An 18903-nucleotide genomic window follows, 5' to 3' on the forward strand; every position below is an offset into this window, starting at 1 on the left:
CCGCTCTGTTCCCAGTGGGTGAGTGTGGGCTCCCCATTGCCACTCCCTTGCCCAGGAGGCTTCTTGGCTTCTCTCCCAGTTCCAGTGACTGGTTTGACTCCTGGCAATGGCCCTTATCTGCCTATAAAATTGGCATAAGGCACACTTCAGGAATGGCATTTAGTTTTGGTATCAGTCACTGTTTTTAAAGCGATGTTACACTGCATTGGGGCGATTTTGGGAAATTTCCTGGGACTCCATCCCTTACACCAAATCACTCTGTGGCAAACAGGAACCTGCTGCCGGGCTCAGATACTTATGCCAAAAACCCTGGCAAAACAGTTTCTAAACCACATATCCACCTTCCAGCCTCAGTGGGGACAGCAGCATCCCTCACCTTGTGCTAAACCAAAAGTCGGGGTAAATCTTATCCATAGGCAGCTGGGCAGGCAGGCAGGGGCGCGACCTTCCACCGAAATTCAATGAGATTTTAAAAAAAAATCTATTTATTTATCCTAATTACTCCTCCCGGCGACAGAAACCGCCCCATGCGGGCGAGCCCTCGCTGCCCGGCCCCGCAGCGGCCGCTCCCGCAGCATCCCCGGGGATGCTCCGCGCTTCACCTGCGGGGCGGGCGCCGCTCCCCGCCCGCCTCCGGCCCCGGCCCCGCCTCGGGGCGGAGCTGCGGCCGCAACCGGGGCCGGAGGCGGGCGGGGAGCGGGTCTGCGCGGCGCCGCTGCCTCCCTGCGCTTCCCTCCGCCTGCTGCGCTGCGGGAGCCGGGCCCGCTGCGCGGAGCTCCGCGGTGAGTGCGGGGCCGGGGCCGTGCGGGGGGCGAGCAGCGGGGTTGGGGCTGGCCCGGCCCGGCTCGGCTCGGTCCGGCCCGGGGGATGCTGCGGGGGTGCCGCGGGCGGGTGCGGTCCCCGCCGCAGTCACGGCGGAGTTTGGGTAACTCCAGCTCGGAGCGGGCTGGGCAGACTCTGCCTTCCTCGGGCAGCCCGGCACGGCTCAGCCCGGCACGGCTCAGCCCGGCACGGCTCAGCCCGGCACGGCTCAGCCCGGCCGCCTTCCGTGGCACATGGATGAGGACGCGGTTCCGCCTCCCGGGGCAGCTCTGGCTCCGCGGAGCTTTTGTCGAGGCGCTGTTTGTGCCGCGGTCACCGGGCGCTGTGCGTGGGGAGGTTCCGCGCTGTTCGCGGCTGGGTTTTGCTCGGTGCGTGTGGAATTCCTCTCCCTTCTGGCACGAAAGGGGTGTGGAAGAAATTTACTCGAGGTAGCATAAATACAAGCAACAGTAATTGCTGAAATTGGCATCGGGGTTGCAAGTGCCGGTTTTTGGGGACAGTCTCCTTCAGGCTCTGGCAGACCCGGGGAACTTCAGGCTGAACTTCTGCCCCTTCTCCAGCTCCAGGGCTTGAGGTGGCAGTGGTGGTAGAGATGCTTTTGGTGGACAGACAAGCCACCAAATTCTGGTTTATCTCTCTACTTGCTTATCGTGAAAAGATCTGTTCTGCACGGTGAAAACCGCTCGAGGAGGAGGAGGAGGAAGATGCTTCAAGCTGCAGTAGAGTAGTAGCTGGAAAAGTGGCTTTTCACAAATTGTCAGAGAAAGGAGAGGGTTCACAAACCTGGGAAAAAACCCAAAACCAAACGCAAACCCACTTGTGAGCCCTCCTGTTCCCTAACAAACCCTCCGGGAACCTCGGGAGCAGCGGCTGCCGGGGCTGCCCTCGCTGTCACCTTGACCCAGGCTCCCCTGACCTGCTGTCCTGAGCCCTGCCATTACTGGTAAGTGGTTTTTCACAGATGGAAGGGCCAAGTGCTCTTATGGCAGAAAGCAGAAGGGTTTTTGCTGGCTGGAACAGAACTTAGTCTGGATTGTGTTTGTTGTGAAAGATGTAATGTATTAAAAACCCTGATAGTGAAGAATACTTTTTTCATTCATGTGTTTTTCTTCCTTCTCAATGCTAAGGGTTGGATAAAAAACGGCAGATGATATTAAAATACTCTTATTACAGTATTTTCATGGCTTTTGCTTTATGTCCTGAGATCTCTCATGAGGTTGGAGTTGGAAAAAATAAAAAAGCTAATTTTCCCTCTGACTGGAAAACATAAGTGACTATTTCAGAAGAAAAATAAGGTTTAAAGTGTTGAACTTCAGATATGCGTGATGGATGTGATGAAATGCTGAGATATCACATCTTCTTTTTGCCATCAAGACCACGTGTCCAGGATGTGCATTTCTAACAATGTCTTGTTGTTGAGTCAGTTGTTGCAGGAAAAATGCCTCTGTGTAAATGTGCTGGTACCAATTGTACCAGCTCCTCGGTGCTTCTGCATTGCTTCTGCAGTCACTTTGTTGGAACCTTATTTTTCCTTGGTTTAATAATTTATAAAATGCCTGTTGCCTCTAGGCACATTTCATCCAGCAAGAAGAAAAACATCAACCAGTGTTTACTGGTTACGGAGCCTGAGGTTGACAAATAATGAAGCTTTTGTGGATGAGGGGGTGTCTCATTTTTATCTTATATAAACTCACAAAAATGCAGGATTTGTGCTGAAAGTCTTGTTGGTTATTACTTGGTTCCTTTCCCCATCCTTAAAAGGTCTCTTGCTCACTGGTGACAAAGTGAGTTTTAACTGTGACCTTCCTTACCTTAAATTTAGTTCTTCTCCCTTTTCCTTTTACTTGTGCCTGACTTGAGTTTAGCAGCTCTTAAGTATTTAACAACTGTCAAATAAGGTGGCAAAATCAGGTCCTACATCTTCACCAGCTGAGCTGCTTTGGCTGAAAGAGATCAACCTCTTCTTGGGCAATAAATTGCTCTCTCAAATCCTCTGCCAGATACTTATGAGCCACTATCATTAACTGCATTTTGAATCACTCATTGAGCTGGAGGGGGGAAATTGGCCTGCAGTTCATCTCATCTCCTTTGAAACTGCTAAATGATGATTCAGTGACCTCGGTGGGCAAATTATATCAGCAGCTAATTGGCCTAAGAAGAAAAACTTGCCTGATACCAAATAAACTGGCTGCTACTGTTCATTATCCTGAGGAAGATGCTCCAGGTGAAAGCTCTAGTTTTGAATGGTGACAGGGTATTGTTGTGGCACTGTCAAGGGGACACAGTGAGCTCCTTTTGGCCATACCTGGGTGTGGTGTCCACTCCACCTCCAGCAGATTTTGAGGGTATTGTCCTTTGAAGGATAAAAATCTTAACTCTTCAGGCTTGTGGATAGCCCTCTCCTCTTCCTCCTCGGAGGGCAAGCCTGCTCACTGGGGTGTGATGTTTTTGGAGGACTTGGCTCTGGGGGGATCCCAGCAGAGCTGAATTTAGGAAGAAAAGCAAAGCATAATGCTCATCACCCTGCCATTCCCATCCCTGCTCTGGCAAAGCCCTTTCCAGGAGCCATGTGCCACTTCCCAAAGATGCCTGGCAGCTTCCTGGCCCGGTGCTGGGCACACGGGTGGGGGTTAACCCCTCGTGGGCAGTGAAACGTGCTGGTGGCCAGCTGGGGAGAGGAGAGCAGGGCAGTGAGCTGTGCCGGTGCTGCGGTCAGCCCGACCTCACTGCTTGCTCTAAACTGTTCAGGGCCAGTGGCTTCTCTGCAAGGAGAGCTGGAATTGTGAGTGACTGCCAGGGTAGAGGCATCCAGGTGTGGCCTGTTCAGCTTTCCTTGCTTAAGCAGCTGCAGGCGTGAGCTGGGATGTGTGAAAGGGGTCAGCTGGTGGCTTTTGCAAGGCTGTTAGTCGACTTACACCACCTCCTAGGATGGTCTTGCCAGCTGGCTCATCCTTTAGGGAAGTTTCAAGAGGCTTATCACAATCTTACTAGAAATCTGTCGTCTTCTATTAATCTGCTTGTCTCTCCTTGTCGTCTTCTTGAGCGCTCCCTTGCACATTCGCCTCCACAGCCCTGCTCTGCTGCTGCCCCACACCAGCTCTGCTGCTTGCCAGAGCCTTGTTTAGGGCATGCACAGTTGTGGACTGTCACTTTTTACTGTCAAACATGTTTTTTCCTTTATCTATAGAGAGATACTATATTTTTACAGGTTTTCTCTGAAGGTGATGCTCCTGAAAGGACAGCGGAGCCCGGCTGCTTTGCTGGCTGGGTGGAGGTGCAGGGTGGTACCAGCAGCAAGCTGAGTCCAGCTCTGATTAGGGCAAAGCCCACGCCTAGGTCAGGTCCTGCTCAGCTGCAGGCTCAGCGTGGAGCACCAGGGGCAGGTATGGCTGGGTGGGGATCGCCTGCACCTCGCCCCTGAATTCAGCACAGTTCCCACTTTGCTGGGCAGTGCTGGGCTTGGCCTGAGCAAGGAGCAGAAAAGCTGTCAGACTTGGGGAGGTGAGAGGAGTGAATGCAACAGCCCTGGTCTCACGGCAGTGGGCAAGGTTTTGTCAGTGAGCTGCTGGCACGGGACTGAGTCAGGCCTGGCACTGCTGTCTGGGACAAACGACACCTGCAGAGTGATGTGGCTCTTCCTGACAGAGCTTCTCCTTGCAGCTCTCAGAAGCATGTCAGCACTGGGGTTAACAGCCACGTAGGCACTGAGGAACAAGAATGAATAGCTTGAGGAAGGCTAAGCCTTAATACCCAAACAAAGCAAAAAAAATGGTGTATCGTTTGACGGGGATTAAGTGAGCTGTGAGATCGCTGGCTCTAGAGGCCCAGCTAGGAAATACACAAATACACAGCCTTTGACAAAGCTGGCTTGGCTGTCCCTGCTTCCAGAGACAGCATCCATGTGCTGATGCAGGTGCTGAGCTGCTGGAGCCGCCCATCTGCCTCTCCCCTTGACTTTCACAGGGATGCTCTTTCTCCTGCACAACACATTGTTTGCTCTCCTTGAATGTTTAGCTGGCAGGGAAAGAGATCGGTCTGTTTTTTTCCAGAATAGTCAGCTGATTTCATCCCATGGGAAGTGCTTGAAAAGCATGAGACAGGTGGGTTGGCATTCCTGCTTTGTAGCCCTCCATAATTCCAGCAGGGGAAGGATAAACGGGAGAAGTGCAGTTGCTGGGTACATTTCCGTGTTTGCATTTGAAAGAGCTTGATAGGCTGTGATTAACGGGGCTAAATGGAAGCTTGATAAATGGTACATTCAAAGGAAACTCAAACAAAAATGGCTTCCCAAGGAGGCCTTGGGGTGCTTGTAAAGGGCAGCCTGTGGGGCTGCTCTAGTGCTGTTTGCTTGTGGTGGGCAGAGAGCACTGCAGGCTCTGTCCTCTGCCTTGTGTGTCCCTGCACCTGCTGAGGGACAGCCCTGTGGCTGTGCAGGCACTCCTGCAGGTGGTTGTTTTTCTCCTGGTTTAAGTTAATATGATGTTCCCAAATTGAGAGTACCACATCTGCATCCCAGAGCCCCCCGTGTCCCCATAGCCAGGCTCCAATTAAGGATGCTCTAAAAGCAACAGGCCAGCTACCATGGCCTTGCAGATGAGAACCATTGGCCTAATCTATTTTTACAGTGAATTAAACTAGAAAAAGGCACTGCCACTCTAGAATAAGAAGCCACCTGGGGAGTTAACCCAGAATAGTTGTTCTGCTTTGAATTTGCGCCCTATGTCACTTCAAGAGAACTTTCCTTCCATATATGCAGGCCCTGTAAATGCAAAATACAGGGCATGGCTTAAGCAGGATCCCCACCAGAGCCAGGAAAACACCTTCTTTTTCCGGAGGTCTCCCTGCATCCACACACTCCTAAATTCAGGCATCCTTCTCTGTCGTTAATCCGCCCTGTTTCATTCTCAATGCCCTGCAGAGACTGTGTTCCTTTCCCACCCCAGCTCTGTGCTTTGCTCCAACACCCTGACTGCCAGCTCCCACAGCCGCCTCTGCTGTCCTCCCCTGTCCCCATCCAGCTCCTGAGCAGGTCACACTCAGTGAAATGAGCAGCCCGAGTGCTCAGTCCCTGTCAGGATTGTGCAAAGAGCTTTTCTCAGGCTTGCCACCTTTCTCGGTGAGTCAGTGTGAGCAGCAGCTAAGAGCAGCATCAGGTGGTTTTTCAGAGCTGAGGCTGATAACCTGGGCTGGCCAGGGGTAAATTATTTGCAGTGGCCAAAGGCTTTGCTCTGGTCTTGTATCCATCAGGAGGAGCAGTGAGGATGTTGGCATGATGGTTTGAGTTGTGCTGGACATTGCTCCTCTGGATTTGTCAAGCTCAAGTGAAATGTATGTAATTTTAACATCTCCTGATTCTTCGGGGGCTGACTCATGCTTTCTTGGCCTGAATGATTCATAGCTCTTGAACTCCATTGCTAAATTCATTATGCAACAATTACAGGGTTGGGAATGCCACCCTAAGTGCACACAAACAAGCTGGCAGCAACTCCCCCCTGCTTTTCTCTCGCCCTGAGTTGCCAGGAGACCTTCCTTGTGAGCTTGCTCTTGTAGGTGAGGGTCTGCTGTGTCTTGCTGCTCTGCCCTTGAGCTGGGAGGGGCAGGAGTTGCAGGTTGGGTATTTCTGGAAGAGAGGGGAGAGGACAGCCTAGGAGGGAGGGATGGAGATGCACAGCTTCATTCGTCAGGAGCAGTTGCCTTAATTTTATCCCAGCTGCTCCATATGATGTTATGGCATTCTTAATGATCCATATGGGAAAACCCCAAGTCTGAGGCATTGCTCTAAGTGCTCCACGTGGTGATTTTGGAGTTTGGCAGCATTTCATGGGCACAGATTCTGCTTGATGACTGGCACAGCAGCTCAAAGGTCAAATACCCCTCCAAGGAGAAAGATGAAGGAAGGCAGGAGGGGGCCCTGTGCTGGCTGTGAGGTGTCCAGTAATACCTTCCTTTTCTCTCCTTGGTGGGGCTAAGCTGAGATTTAGGGATTTGTATAGGACTTGGCTTTTTACTAGTGAGGTTTCGAGCAAGAATTCATCTGCTATGTGAAGTTAAATGGGTTTTGTACTGTGTGGGCTCTGCTTAAGCCCCCAAAGCAGTGGGTGGGAGCAGGGCTCTCAGTGGGATGCAGAAGGGTCATCCCCACCATCTGCTGGATCAGATCAGTTTTCAGGATTTAAAGTGCCCTTGTTACCTGAATTTGACTTCTGCACTGGTTTTTCTGCCATCCAAAGAACATTTCTTCTCAGAACAAATGTTCAAGTGAGGTACCTACCAAATGGCAGGGTTGGCACCTCTGCCCAGGAAACCCTCCAGAAAGTCCCTAAGAGCAACCATTCTTCCCAGCTGAGGCCCTAAATCTTGATATCTTAGGGAAGAATCTCTCCTGGACAGGTCTGACTGTTTGCACATTGGGACAGCAGAGAAGAGTGGCTGAACATTGGGCTTATCAGTGGCTGAGATTTTCCAAGGTTTTCCTTGGCATGTGGCAGCAGAGGCCTCGTGCTGGTAATCCCAGAAATGGCAGAAGCAAAGCAAGAACTGGACTGGTGAGGAGGAGAGCTGTACCAGCAATTCTGCTTCCATGCTCGCGAGTCAAGTTAATCTAAAGTATCAGAAATCCTATTTTCAAACTGGTAAGTGGTAAATATTTGATTAAACTAGATGTCAGAGCAATTGTATTGTCAGAGCAGCAAGTCAAGCCAACAACCACCCTGCCTGTGGCCAAGAGGAGATGCAGAAAGCACAGAAAGTAGGGCACGTATGGTGACGTGCGGGTTGATGGCTGCGCCTAAAAATAAGGTTCTTCAGAAACAGAAAATCTGCCTCGCAAGCAAGGCAATGGCAAGCTGCTCCCAGAGTCTGATTTCAGACTGAAACTGGCGATGTTGGCACCACAGAGAGCTGTGCTAACATTTGTTAGCATTCTGCTAGCAAAACATTTCGTTTCAGTCTCATGGCTTGCATGTGAGATAAGGCGAGTTCCTCTGGAGCGGGGCGGGCAGAGGTGGAAGTGAGAGGCGGTGCTGCTTTTCCCGTGCAGCTTTCTGCTCATCTGCATCTTAAGGAGCCTTTGTCCTCTTCGAGTGTTGTGGTTCCACTTTCTAGAAGATGCTCTTGTAATATTCCTGCAGGCTTCCAGGGAAAATAGCCTGGTTGCCCTGGTCCAGGCGTGCTGCTGATGGTGGGGCTGGCCCTGGTACCCTATAGCAGCTATAGGGTGCTGCAGGAGGCCTGAACCGGTCTGTGAGTGTTGGATCAGCAGCCTCAGGGCCCCCTTCTTGCATGCTGGGGGCTAACCTTGACCTGCAGAATCTGGGGGAACTGGAGGATGAATTTTTTGGTGACACGTGCGTGGTTTAGCAGGTCAAGAAGTCATCGTGGAGTTCACTAAGGTATGAGGGCTAAACCCTAGACAACAAATCCAGATGTTTGAGCTGTCTGGAACAAAGCATCCCACACTGTCACATGGGTAATTAATTTTCCCCAAAGTCTCACCCCTTCACTCTCCCAGCAGAGCCTGTGGGCGCCCTGCTGGTCCCTGCTGAGCAGAGGCAGGAGGGTAACACTACCCTGAGCAGCTGTAAGGGCTCCCTGATGGATGCAGGATGGGTCAGAGGGCGCCTTTGTATGTTACTTTAAGACCTTTTGAGGATTATTGGAATTGTTATAGATGTGCTCAATAATGTCCATAAGCTTTAGAGTTGAAAGCATTTTGTTAGTGGTAATTAAATGCAACCGCTGTTTAAAATGGATGGATCAGATGGGTTGGGAAGAGAATCCTCTCATAAATCTCCCACAAAATCAATATTCCTCCTGTCAGGTGTGTAGCAAATGCTTTTAGATTCTGCCACTCACTGGCTTTGTCACCGTGGTGCCATAAAGGTGACAGAATCACACCTTTGCCTTGGAAAGGGATCAGCAAGGCAGGAATTACTTCTGGTGGCAAAAACCCCAGAAAAATCAATAAAAACTGAGGAATGCAGTCCCACTGGATGGTAACTCCCTGTAAGAAGGCACAGCCCTGGGGTGCACATCTGCATGGGGGCAGGTGGGATGCCTGGAGTGGGAATTCCCAGGGAAAGGCACATCCCTGTCCACAGGGACCCTGCAAGAGCCCTGCTGCTGGCACATCCCACTGGCACGGCCTGAGGTGCCCAGGAGCTGCAAGTGGAAAATCCAGGCACTTATCTAGCTTGTTACTGTGCCAGAATAGGGCTGTTCCTAGGATTATTTTTTTTTTCCGTGGGCCAAAATATGTGTAAATGGCTTTAAACAATGGAAGGATTTCTGTTAAAAAGAGTGGGGTGCGAGTGTGAATAGGGTTGTAATTTATATCTTGAGGGAAGGGTGTGGGCTTTTCCAGTGGTGTTTTTGAGATTCTGTTGGAAATTAGCTTGGGGTTTGCTTTTTTGTTTTGTTTTTTAGATTTTCCCCATGTCTTATTTTCAAGCCTGTTTTGAGGGAAAATTGTTGTTTTCCAAATTACAGATCTCTCAATGTGTAGCTGAAAATGTCAGGAAGAGGGATGCAGTTTTGGAAGCCTCCACACATCTGTCTGTGGCAGGGTTGATAAAAAATGGAAGCTCTAACCAGAAAAACAAATAAAAAGAGGTAATATCACTGTCACAGATGGGTCGGGCTGCTTTCCCTGCAGGTGTCTGCATTGCAATCCCCACTCCCATATAATGTGCTGTGGAAAAAAGAAATTGAGAGCCCAATCGGAGACTTATGCCCTCAATTAATTTTTGTTCCACATAATCGGAGCTGCTGCATGCCTTTCCTTCAATATTTAACTGCCTGGCTCAGAGGATGGGGCTGCTCTCCTACGAGGGAAGTTGGGATTGGCTTCATGTTTGCACAGAAATCCCATTCTGATCCTTCTTTCTTTGCCTAAGGGCAGGGATCCTGCTGCTCCTCTGATGCTGCAGATAAATTTTGTTAGCAGACACTTTTCTGCTAAGGGGAGCAAAGGGGAGAGGGGAGTGGTGTGTGCTGCATTCTTGAAGGAATAAAATTTCCTTGTCTTCGAGCATCATCTTCCCTGGAGCCGTCTGTGCTGTCTGGGGCACGGTCAGAGGGGAGAGCTCTGCTCCTGGTTCCGTGTGCTCAGCCCTCAGCGCAGGGAGAAAAGCAATCAGGACAATTAGTGAGTGCTGTTGAGGGGTTTCTCTGTGGCACTGGGTTAAAATGCCTTGCTCTGCTGGAGTTGAAACTGAGCCCTGAACTTTCTGATTTTTAACTCAACTTGAAATCGATGTTAAGATTTTCAACTTCAAGCTGGCAGAAATGCCCCCTTCCCTTCTCCTCGTGGAATTTCATAGCCAAGAGCCCAGGGTGTCTGTTTTTACTGATTCACTGAGCAACCTGAAAGCAGAGAGAACCCCAGGTGTCCCCCTTGGGGAGTACAAGGGGGCTGAGCAGTTTTTACATCTCCAATTGTTCCCAGTGCCTGGATTAGAGCTACATCTCAAACTGGGGCTGGAACAGCCCATTCTGCCCTTGGATGTGGAGGAAGAGCCACAGAGTGGAGCTTGGCTGGTGAGGAAGATGATGGGGAATAGAGAGGGGAGAAGAAACCCCCAACTGTTAGTGAGTGGGAGAACCATCCACGTGGAACTTCTAGTTTTGAAATACCCCCAGGCAAGGGCAGCTTAATGCAGAAAGGTGTGTGAGAAATGGTACACACTTCCAAAACATTTAGAATGTTTATTAAAACCTTGTCAAAAATACAACAGAAGACTGAATAGAGAAAATCATACAGCCCCGGGAGCAAAGGATTTTTCCCACCATGTGCTCATCCAAAAAATGGATGTTCTGCCTTTAACCCTTTAGCCCCTCCCAAATTTGTCCATTGACTCCTTCACTGCCCAGTGGTGGACATCTACACCTTGATTGGAGGTCAGCTGTTGCCATAACAACAAGCCAACCCTCCTAAATGTCCCAGGCCACCCCCTGATAACACAAGGGAGATGGTGAAGCGTACCTTTAAATCTATACAACTTCTCCTAACATATAGATAATATTTGCCCTTTAATTGGAATGGGGCTCCAGGAGCTGCTCTGCTCAGGAGCCACGTGGAGAGAAGTGAGATCTGAGCTGGTTTAGCTTTAATGCTCTGGTTTGTTCCTAAATCCTGTGGGTGAGCTGTGCTCAAAGCCCTGCCCTGCTGAGCCCCCAGACAGAGCTCTCAGCCCTCTGTTCTGGGCACCAGCCCCAGGTCTGGGCTGCTCCTCACTGCCCTGGTCTGGGGCAGGACTGCTTGGCACAGGAGGGGTTTTAAAATTATTATTTTTTAAGGAAGCCTAAGCTGAAATATTGCTAGGAAAAAGAATGTATATTGTGCTGTGTTGGGTGTTTACAGGAAATATATAGTGAAAATACTGAGGGGCTTTCCTCAAACAACTGCCAGTATTGTTAGGAGTGGAACAGTTGGGAGGAGAAAAGAAAGAGGCACTGAAAATTTTCTGTTACCAGTGTTGATTCCAAAGAGATTTTTTTTTTTTACTTTCTGCTTCACTTTTTTTCCTTTTTGCTTGTATTTTATTCCCTTTGCTGGGAAGGAGCTCATTGAAGACAGAGAGATTATCTGGAATTAAAGATAAAGCAGCCAAGCCAAAATCTTTTTAATTCTCTGGAGCAGAATTTAGCTTGAAATTTTGAGCTTTCCATCAAGCTAGAAAAATATTTACAATGATGCACCTTCACCACATTTGCAGCAGGCAGCAGTGAAAGTTCCTTTGCTGCAGATGGTAAAACAGTATCTTCACTTTAAGAAGGTAATTGGGGCACAGATTAAGTTACTTACTTTGCATACAAGAAACCTGTGGGAAAGCCAAGAATCTCTCCTAATTTCTGATGAGATCTCTCACCCAGAATATTTCTGTATCTGCTCTTCCCCACCAGCACTCCAGGGTAGATGTAGGAGTTGTGTTCCTTAAGGGGTCCTGGCTGAAATACATATATATTTTTTTTTTTTAAGTGATGTTTCCTGTCACTTTCCCTGTCATTCTCTCAGGAGGAACCATTCTTCTGGTAGTGCTGAGCATCTGCTGCTTAAAGTGTAGCTGAAGCCCTGAGTGAGGAAAGGAGCTGTTTACTTCTAAGATACCAGTGAAATTAAATCAGGCAGCAACAGTTTTCATAATTTTCACTCCTCCGTGTGGTTAACCTGTGGGTGCTGTGGGGCTCACAGCACAACACAGAGAGAATCAGATGAATTTGCCATCAAAAGCAACAGCCAGAGCTCTCACAGTAGCACTGAGGGGCTTGTGGGTTCCACCAACACCTTATGGCAGAAGAACAGGTCTAGAAATAACAATGCTGAGGTGGTGATGTGGCTCTTGCAGTGACTTTGATCTGTGTTCATCTGCTCACCTGTGGATGCTCTTGAGCTCTGCAGAAGGGTTTGGTGCAGATTACTGTGGGTGCTGGCTGAGGTGTGTGTCCAGCTGTTGTTTGCTGTGCTGCCTTGGGCTGTGGGCAGGTTTCAGCCTTGCCACCAGCCCTGATGGCCAGAGGAGGCAGTGTCAGTGCCCACCTGTGTCACACCATGCACGGGGACCCATACAAGGGACATGGTACAACCTGCCTGGCAGGGTGATATGGAGAAATAAACATTTAGGCTTCAGGAAAAAAGGAAAGCCTTCAGGAGGCTGGAAATATGGCTCTGTAGGAAATGGGACTGTGTCCTGTGGCCTTGCAGGTGAAAATGAGTGGTTTGGGGCTGTGATTCAGTGGAGGAATAGCTCTTGTGATTTGAAGTCCCCTTCCCCTTTGCCCTGTGGTCACTGTTGGTGTCCCCCCCTCTGGCCAGATCCCAGCTGTAGGTGTGTGAGGCTGTGACAGTGGGGCTCAGTGCAGTGTCCTTATTGATGGTGCTCCAATGAAATGCTTTCCCAAAAGGCAGGAAGTGACAGAGGCAGTTTCGTAAAAAACAGTTTTAGGCTGTGGTGGTCTAAGCATGAAAGACCCTCTTGATCTCTATGAATTAAACAAATAAACCACACAAACCCCAGGAGCTCCTGTCCAGCACAGAGCTCCTGTTCCCATCAGCAGGGCAGGAGAGGGGTTTGTTTCCCATCTTCTGGAGGTGCAGCAGCTGAGAGCAGCTCACATGTGTGGGGTGGGGTGGGGATTGCCTGGGCAGAGCTGCTGTAGGTCCGTGCTCTGTGGGACATGGCTCAGGAAATGTCCTGGAGAGTGTTCCCCTGGGAAGGGTTGGGGGGGACACTGTTGCCCTTCCCAGCCAGGCTGGGCTGTGGGAAGGAGGGACAGGACACATCCCTGAGCCCTCTTGTCCTCCCTGGGGGTGGCTGAGCTCCTGTGCCTGCCTTTCCCTGCTGTTCCTGCCTGACCCTTGGGCTGTCTCCTCCTCTCAGTGGCTTTCTGGCTGTGTTTGGCTTTTGGGCTCTCCTGCCTCACTGGGGACCAAGGGGTGAAGAGCTGCTCTGCTGCTTCCTCCAGACCCTGGGAAGATCCTGGCCAGCAGCAGGAGCAGCCATGCAGGACACACATCTTTGGCTGGCCTGTGTCCCTGAGCAGGGACAGTGCTGAAGGTGATGCCCAAAGGAAAAGGCTGTGAGTTCTCCTTGGTGCCAGAGGAGGGGTTCAGCAGCAGGGCTGCAGTGGGCTGGTCACCTTGCATTTCAAGGGACAGGAGCACACAGGTTGGCCTTGGCCTTGCAGTGAGCAGAAAAGGTGAATTTGGCAACTGCTCACCTTGCCATGGTGCAGGTGTTGATGCTAATAAAATAAATAAATCAGGCACCACCTCTTCTGCTGGCTGCTTATGCACTCAGATCCCTGCTGTAGGCTTTGGTGCTTGGTTTCCAATTCCAGTGGAGAGATTAGCTTGGTGTGGGGAGGAGAGGGCTATTTCTGTCTGCTCATGCCACTGACTTGACTTTGTGCTGCAGACACCTCACCTGACCATCCGGCCCAGTCCTGTGGGTGTCTCACCACGAGCAATCCCGTGGCTGGAAACAATCTCCTTAGCTTCAGAAATGGCTGCTCTGGGTCTTTCTGCTTTCCCTTTGCTTGAAAGCTTTAAAAAATCCCCAGTCTTTCACTTCAAAGTGTACCATTCAAGGGTTGCTCTTCCATGGTTTGTGGGTGTTCTTTTTTGTTTTTTTAAAAGTGCAATAAAACTGAAATCAGTTGATGACACTTAAGTGAAGGACTTCTGTGAGTGTTTGTGTTCTGCATCAGTGTCATGCTGTGCTCTAACTGCTGCCTTGGGAAGATGTGACAGAGGATTTGCAGGTCTCAGCTCCAGCTTCATCATCAGGAGGGGAGATGAGGAGCCTCTCCAGCCTCACTCAGCAGCATGGCTGCTTTTACAGACCCAGCTCCAGCCTCAGCAGTGTTAGGGAAAGCTGTCTGTGGTTGAATGCTGAGTAGGAAGGTCAGGGGGGCAGCTCTGAGTGTGTGCTGGTGGAGGAAATGAGTACCTTTGGTTTTGACCTTTGAGGGATGCAGGTGCCAACCTCAAGGTGTGAAATGGGAAGGAGTGTGTGTGTGTTTGTGAAACGCCTTCAGACAGGTTTGGTGGCACAAGCTGCAACCCCTGACTCAGTCAACTCCCACTTCAGTGAACTTCTGTCTCTTCTTGTATGAACAGTGAGTAACCTTGCCTTGAGAGTCCTTTTGGGCTGAGTCAGGTGATACAAAACACACAGGAAATGCAAATTTACCTAAAACCCCAGGATGGTGTTGGCCAGCACTTGTCTGCCTTTCTCAGGAGCCAATCTCTGGTCAGAGTGAGCCTTTCCCTGCTGCAGTTCCAGGAGGAGGGGGATGGCACCAGTGCCTTGCCTTCCTTTTGGCCCCCAAAATAGTCCCCATTGTCCCTGCAGGGCCAGGGGCTGTGTGTGTGAGGCAGGATGTGCTCAGCGTGGTGGCACCAGTTCTGCTGAGCTCATGGAAACTGCTCAGCTCGGTCCCACACGAGGAATGGTGCTTTCTTCCTGCCCCCTCTGCTTCTTTAAATAAAACAGAAACCAAAGTGTGATGCCTTGCAAGCCACAGACACCCACACAGGCACTTCTGTGTCACTTTGCAGGTAAACAAGTGCTGGGGCCTGAACCTGTGCTATAGTTAGCCTGACCTGTTTGTGCCACAAGTCCATGTGCCAATTCTTTAGGTACAGGGAAGGAACCAGGTCACTGGAAAACAGGCAGCCAGAGCTGTGGGGCCAGAGTCTTTTCTGGTGCTCTGGGGTCTGTGAGAGTGAGGGAATTATGTCTGGGAGAAGCTGAGGTCTTCAGGAAGAGCTCTCAGGGTGACCTTTTTAGCTCCTTTAGAGGAGCTTTGTTTTCTGGTTGGATTGAAGACATGCTGGCCTTTGGTACTTCCAGACATGTCTTGATGTCCGTGGATCTCCCCTCTGCATTCCACTCCCCTTTGCAGACCACCTGAATCCCCCACTTCTTCTGTTGTGAGAGCAGAGGAGCTGCTGGAGGACAAGGTGCATGCAGGAAAGCTGAAACATGGGCAAGCCCAGCTACACTTGTCCTTTACTTATTTATAAATTGCACTTTCCAAGGTGCAGTCCTAAACCCACACGAAAACTTCCAGCTGATCTTGTGAAATGCTGAAATAAAGTTTCCTGCTTTAATAATCCTGCAGAATTAGGTCCTCATATGTACTCCAGGTATGTTTTGGAAAATATTTGTTCATCTCTAAGCAAACAATGGCAGAAGTGGCCTGGAAAAGGAGCGAGGTGGGAGTGCCTGTGCTGTATTCCGAGAGGCATTTCCTGCCCTTATCTCCCCTCCTTCGAGGTATTGTAACTGGGGCTTCAGATCTGCAGGCTGTGCTGCTGCAGCAGAGGCTGAGATTGCCAACAAAGATACTTCCCAGGAATGCTTGCCAGGGGCAGGAGCTGAGTTCACCAGAGGTGCTGAAGAGCTTTCCAGCCCAGCGCCTGCGTGGGGAAATGCGTCTGTCCCAAAAGAAAAGCTTCTTGGGAAGTGCATTCATGCATTTTCCGTGGGGTTTCTGGGGATTGTGCTGAATCCCAGCCCGTGGGGGCTGTGGGCAGGGGTCAGGGAGAGTTGTGAGTGCTGTGGAGGAGCCATGACACCCTTTTCTTGCTTTCCAGTGCCGTGCTAAAGCCACAAGTTGGTATTTTCCATCTCAAGCAAATGAATTGAGTTTGGATTTTGAGTCAGTAGCTCCCTTATGAAAAACTTTGCAAGGATTTGGGTTTGTTCCTGCGTGGAACTACAGCAATTTTTTGCATTCTTAAATTCTTGTGGGATTAAGCAGGTTTTTTTTTTTTTTCTGTTGAGGTCTATCCTGAAGCCTTCAAAATAAGGTTTGCAGGTGCTGCTGAAGCTGTCCTTGGCCATTTGCTGGATAAAGCAGCTGCCTGGCCCTGTCTGTGTGCTCTGGCTGAGTTTGTTTGTTTTCAGTTCCCAAACCAATTATCTCTTGGAGGAAATGGCGTGTCTTGCTCTGTCTGCCCAGATATTTATAGGTAAGGTCAAAGCCCTGTGGAAGGTCTGGAGCAGTGTTTAGTAGGGGTGGATGCCTCAGCCAGGATTCCTTGGGATGTGATGGATGTGCTGCAGCCCCTCAGAGTCTCCTCCATGGGCTGCTTCACCCTCTGGCAGGGATGAGCTGTGGCTTTTCCTGCCCCACCTGGCTGGGTAAGGTTTGGTATCCTCACCACAGCTCTCAGCTGGGTCCAGCTGTGTCTCCTCTGCTATTTTCCCCATAGATTCTCTGCATCCAGTGCTGACAAGGCTGTTGATTCCTCTCTTTTGCAGCAGCGGAATTGAACTTCATCTGTCTTATTGAGGCTTTCTCAGATGCTTGTGAATATTTCAGTTCCTCAGTCACCCTTTCCCATCAACACTTTCTTTTTTTTTTTGTCCTCTCCGAGCTGGCTGAACCACACGAGCTCTCATCTCATACCTGGTTATTTGCTGCTTACCTGGGTTTTGCATTCAATGTGCTTTTGCACAGGTCTGATTGGAAAGGATAAATTTAGTTTGCTTGTGTTTTTGGCTTTATTTCAAATGCACCTGTTGGACATCTCTTGAAATCTGGTCTGTCTCCTCCTCCTGTGCAGGGTAGCCCTGCTCAGAGGTTTTTGTTGTGGTCACACCAAGGGTCAGGAGCTGTGAACTGACTGCTCTCATTGCTTGTGGACCCTGAACAGCAAAACCAGTGATTCAGTGTGTGGTGAGGAGAAAACCTGAAGGAAGAGGGAAATGAATGCAACCCCCATGTTTTTAAGAGCTGAGGTGGTTCAAGTGTTGTTAATACCTCAGAGCCAGCTCTGTCCATCTGTCCTCAGCTGGGCTGGATGGATGAGGCAGAGCAGCACAGATGATGCTCCTGGTGGGTAGAGTTCCTCTGGTCAAACCTGCCTGGCCTCGGGCCACCAGACAGATAGCCCCAGATACGTCCAGTCCAGCCTCTGGGTTATGTCTGGGTTAAATGGCCCTGTCTGGTGTCTGTGACTGCCCTGGGCACTGCAGCTTGGTGCCCTCTGAGCTGTGCCTGGCTGCTCAGGCTGAAATGCCTCAGGGAGGTGGCTGCTGGTGTGCATTGGAGCAGGACTGTGGGGTGGGGACACCTGGAACAGAGGTGGTGGGGAGGACCAGCCCAGGGAAGGATGGGATCTCAGTACTCAAACTGCTCCCAAGTTGTCTGACAAATGGTATCCAACATGTGGAAGATCTTTGCTCATTAAGACTTTATTCTGATTGTAGGAGAGGGTAAATGTGAGCAGTAAACATGAACGAGCTGCACAGTGGAACTTCTGCTTAATCAAGAGGGTTTTGCTGGGATGTTTAGAGTGAGGGAAGGGGGAAATCACCAAGGCTGGTAAGAACAATTAAAGCAATCAAAGCAATTAAAGCACAGTTAACTCAGCTGCCTTTTGAGGTGGTAGATGTTGCCTGTGGTGTTTTCCAGCAGGCTGAACTCATGTGCTTGACGACACCTGATCTCTCCTGCTTTTCTCCTCATTTCAGGTTCCCACCACCTTCTCCCCCGACTCTGCCATGGGCCCTCCCCAGCTCGGCCTCAGGATGCTGGTATAGCAGCAGGAGGCTGCCATCAGAGGAGCTGTGGTGGGACATCCCTTCCCCCTGGGACATCCTCCCCCTCCCCTCTCTGGGCAGAAGCCATGGATGCCCACGTGGACCTCCTGACCGAGCTGCAGCTGCTGGACAAGGTGCCCACGCTGGAGAGGCTGCGGGCAGCCCAGAAACGGAGGGCTCAGCAGCTGAAGAAGTGGGCCCAGTATGAGAAGGAGATGCAGCACAAGAAGAGGAAGCATGAAAAGAAGAGAAATGCCGTGAACAGAAAGAAGGTGTCTTTTGAAGCCAGCGTGGCTCTGCTGGAGGCTTCTCTGAGGAATGACGTGGAGGAAGGTATGGCGCTGGTGCCTGGCAGGTTTTGTCTGGCTGCCTGGGAGCTCCAGGTGGTGTGGAGCCCTCTGTGGTGTGCAGAGGCATCTGTGCTGCCACCCACGGGCTGCCCTTGGTGTGGTGTTGGGCTCTGCAGCGTTGCCATCTCTGACACAGCTCTGAGGTCCCCAAAGCCCCGTGTGACACCAGCGTTACCTTGGCTGGCATCGGGAGTGGGTGCATGAGTGCCAGGATAGGGCAGGAATTGTGACTGAGGTTTGGGTGAAGGAAGGCAGTTTTCATCTCTTTCCTTCTCACACTTCCTACTTACAGGAGGTGTGAAACACTTCCTTGCCTTCTGGGTGTGCCTCTCTGTGGTTTTAGAGGAGTCTGTCGCAGGGATTTACATGTCAGTGTGAATCTCTTCACTTTCCCTGCATGAGGGCATGCATTCAGAGCTAGGTGAATGTATGAATTTTTTCCCAAAATGCTGGGAAGCACAGCTTTGCTTAGTGCTTCCTGAAGAACAGACCTGCAAATCGTTCCCAAATTGGTTTAATTGTGCAATTTCAAAGTGGATGAAAGTGCTTTGCTTCTGCTACAAAATCTGAAGGGAGGAGGAGAAAATATGTCTAAAAGTCAATAACCATTAGCCTCAGCACAGCACGGGGGGGAAAACCTGTGAGCTCTGGGGAGCCAGAGAGTGCTTCTCTGCAGA

The 18903-nt window shown here is 50.4% G+C and overlaps 1 protein-coding gene across 3 annotated transcripts in view; it reads left to right on the forward strand.

The window, feature by feature from the left end:
• Positions 1 to 723: 723 nt before the first annotated feature.
• The window catches only part of PPP1R16B (protein phosphatase 1 regulatory subunit 16B), a 58616-nt gene continuing 40436 nt past the window's right edge, over positions 724 to 18903 (forward strand). The window contains exons 1-2 of one of the 3 annotated variants that reach the window (XM_064391296.1): positions 724 to 782; positions 17808 to 18209. In XM_064391296.1, the coding sequence (XP_064247366.1) occupies positions 17963 to 18209 (247 nt within the window). In that variant the 5' untranslated portion in view covers positions 724 to 782; positions 17808 to 17962. Of the gene's footprint in view, positions 783 to 1231; positions 1251 to 17543; positions 17659 to 17807; positions 18210 to 18903 lie in introns of those variants that run through there. The other 2 variants (XM_064391298.1, XM_064391297.1) reach the window with 2 other exon arrangements.

This window comes from Passer domesticus, chromosome 16 (genome assembly GCF_036417665.1).
Source record: "Passer domesticus isolate bPasDom1 chromosome 16, bPasDom1.hap1, whole genome shotgun sequence".
In the NCBI taxonomy this organism is placed as follows: domain Eukaryota; kingdom Metazoa; phylum Chordata; class Aves; order Passeriformes; family Passeridae; genus Passer; species Passer domesticus.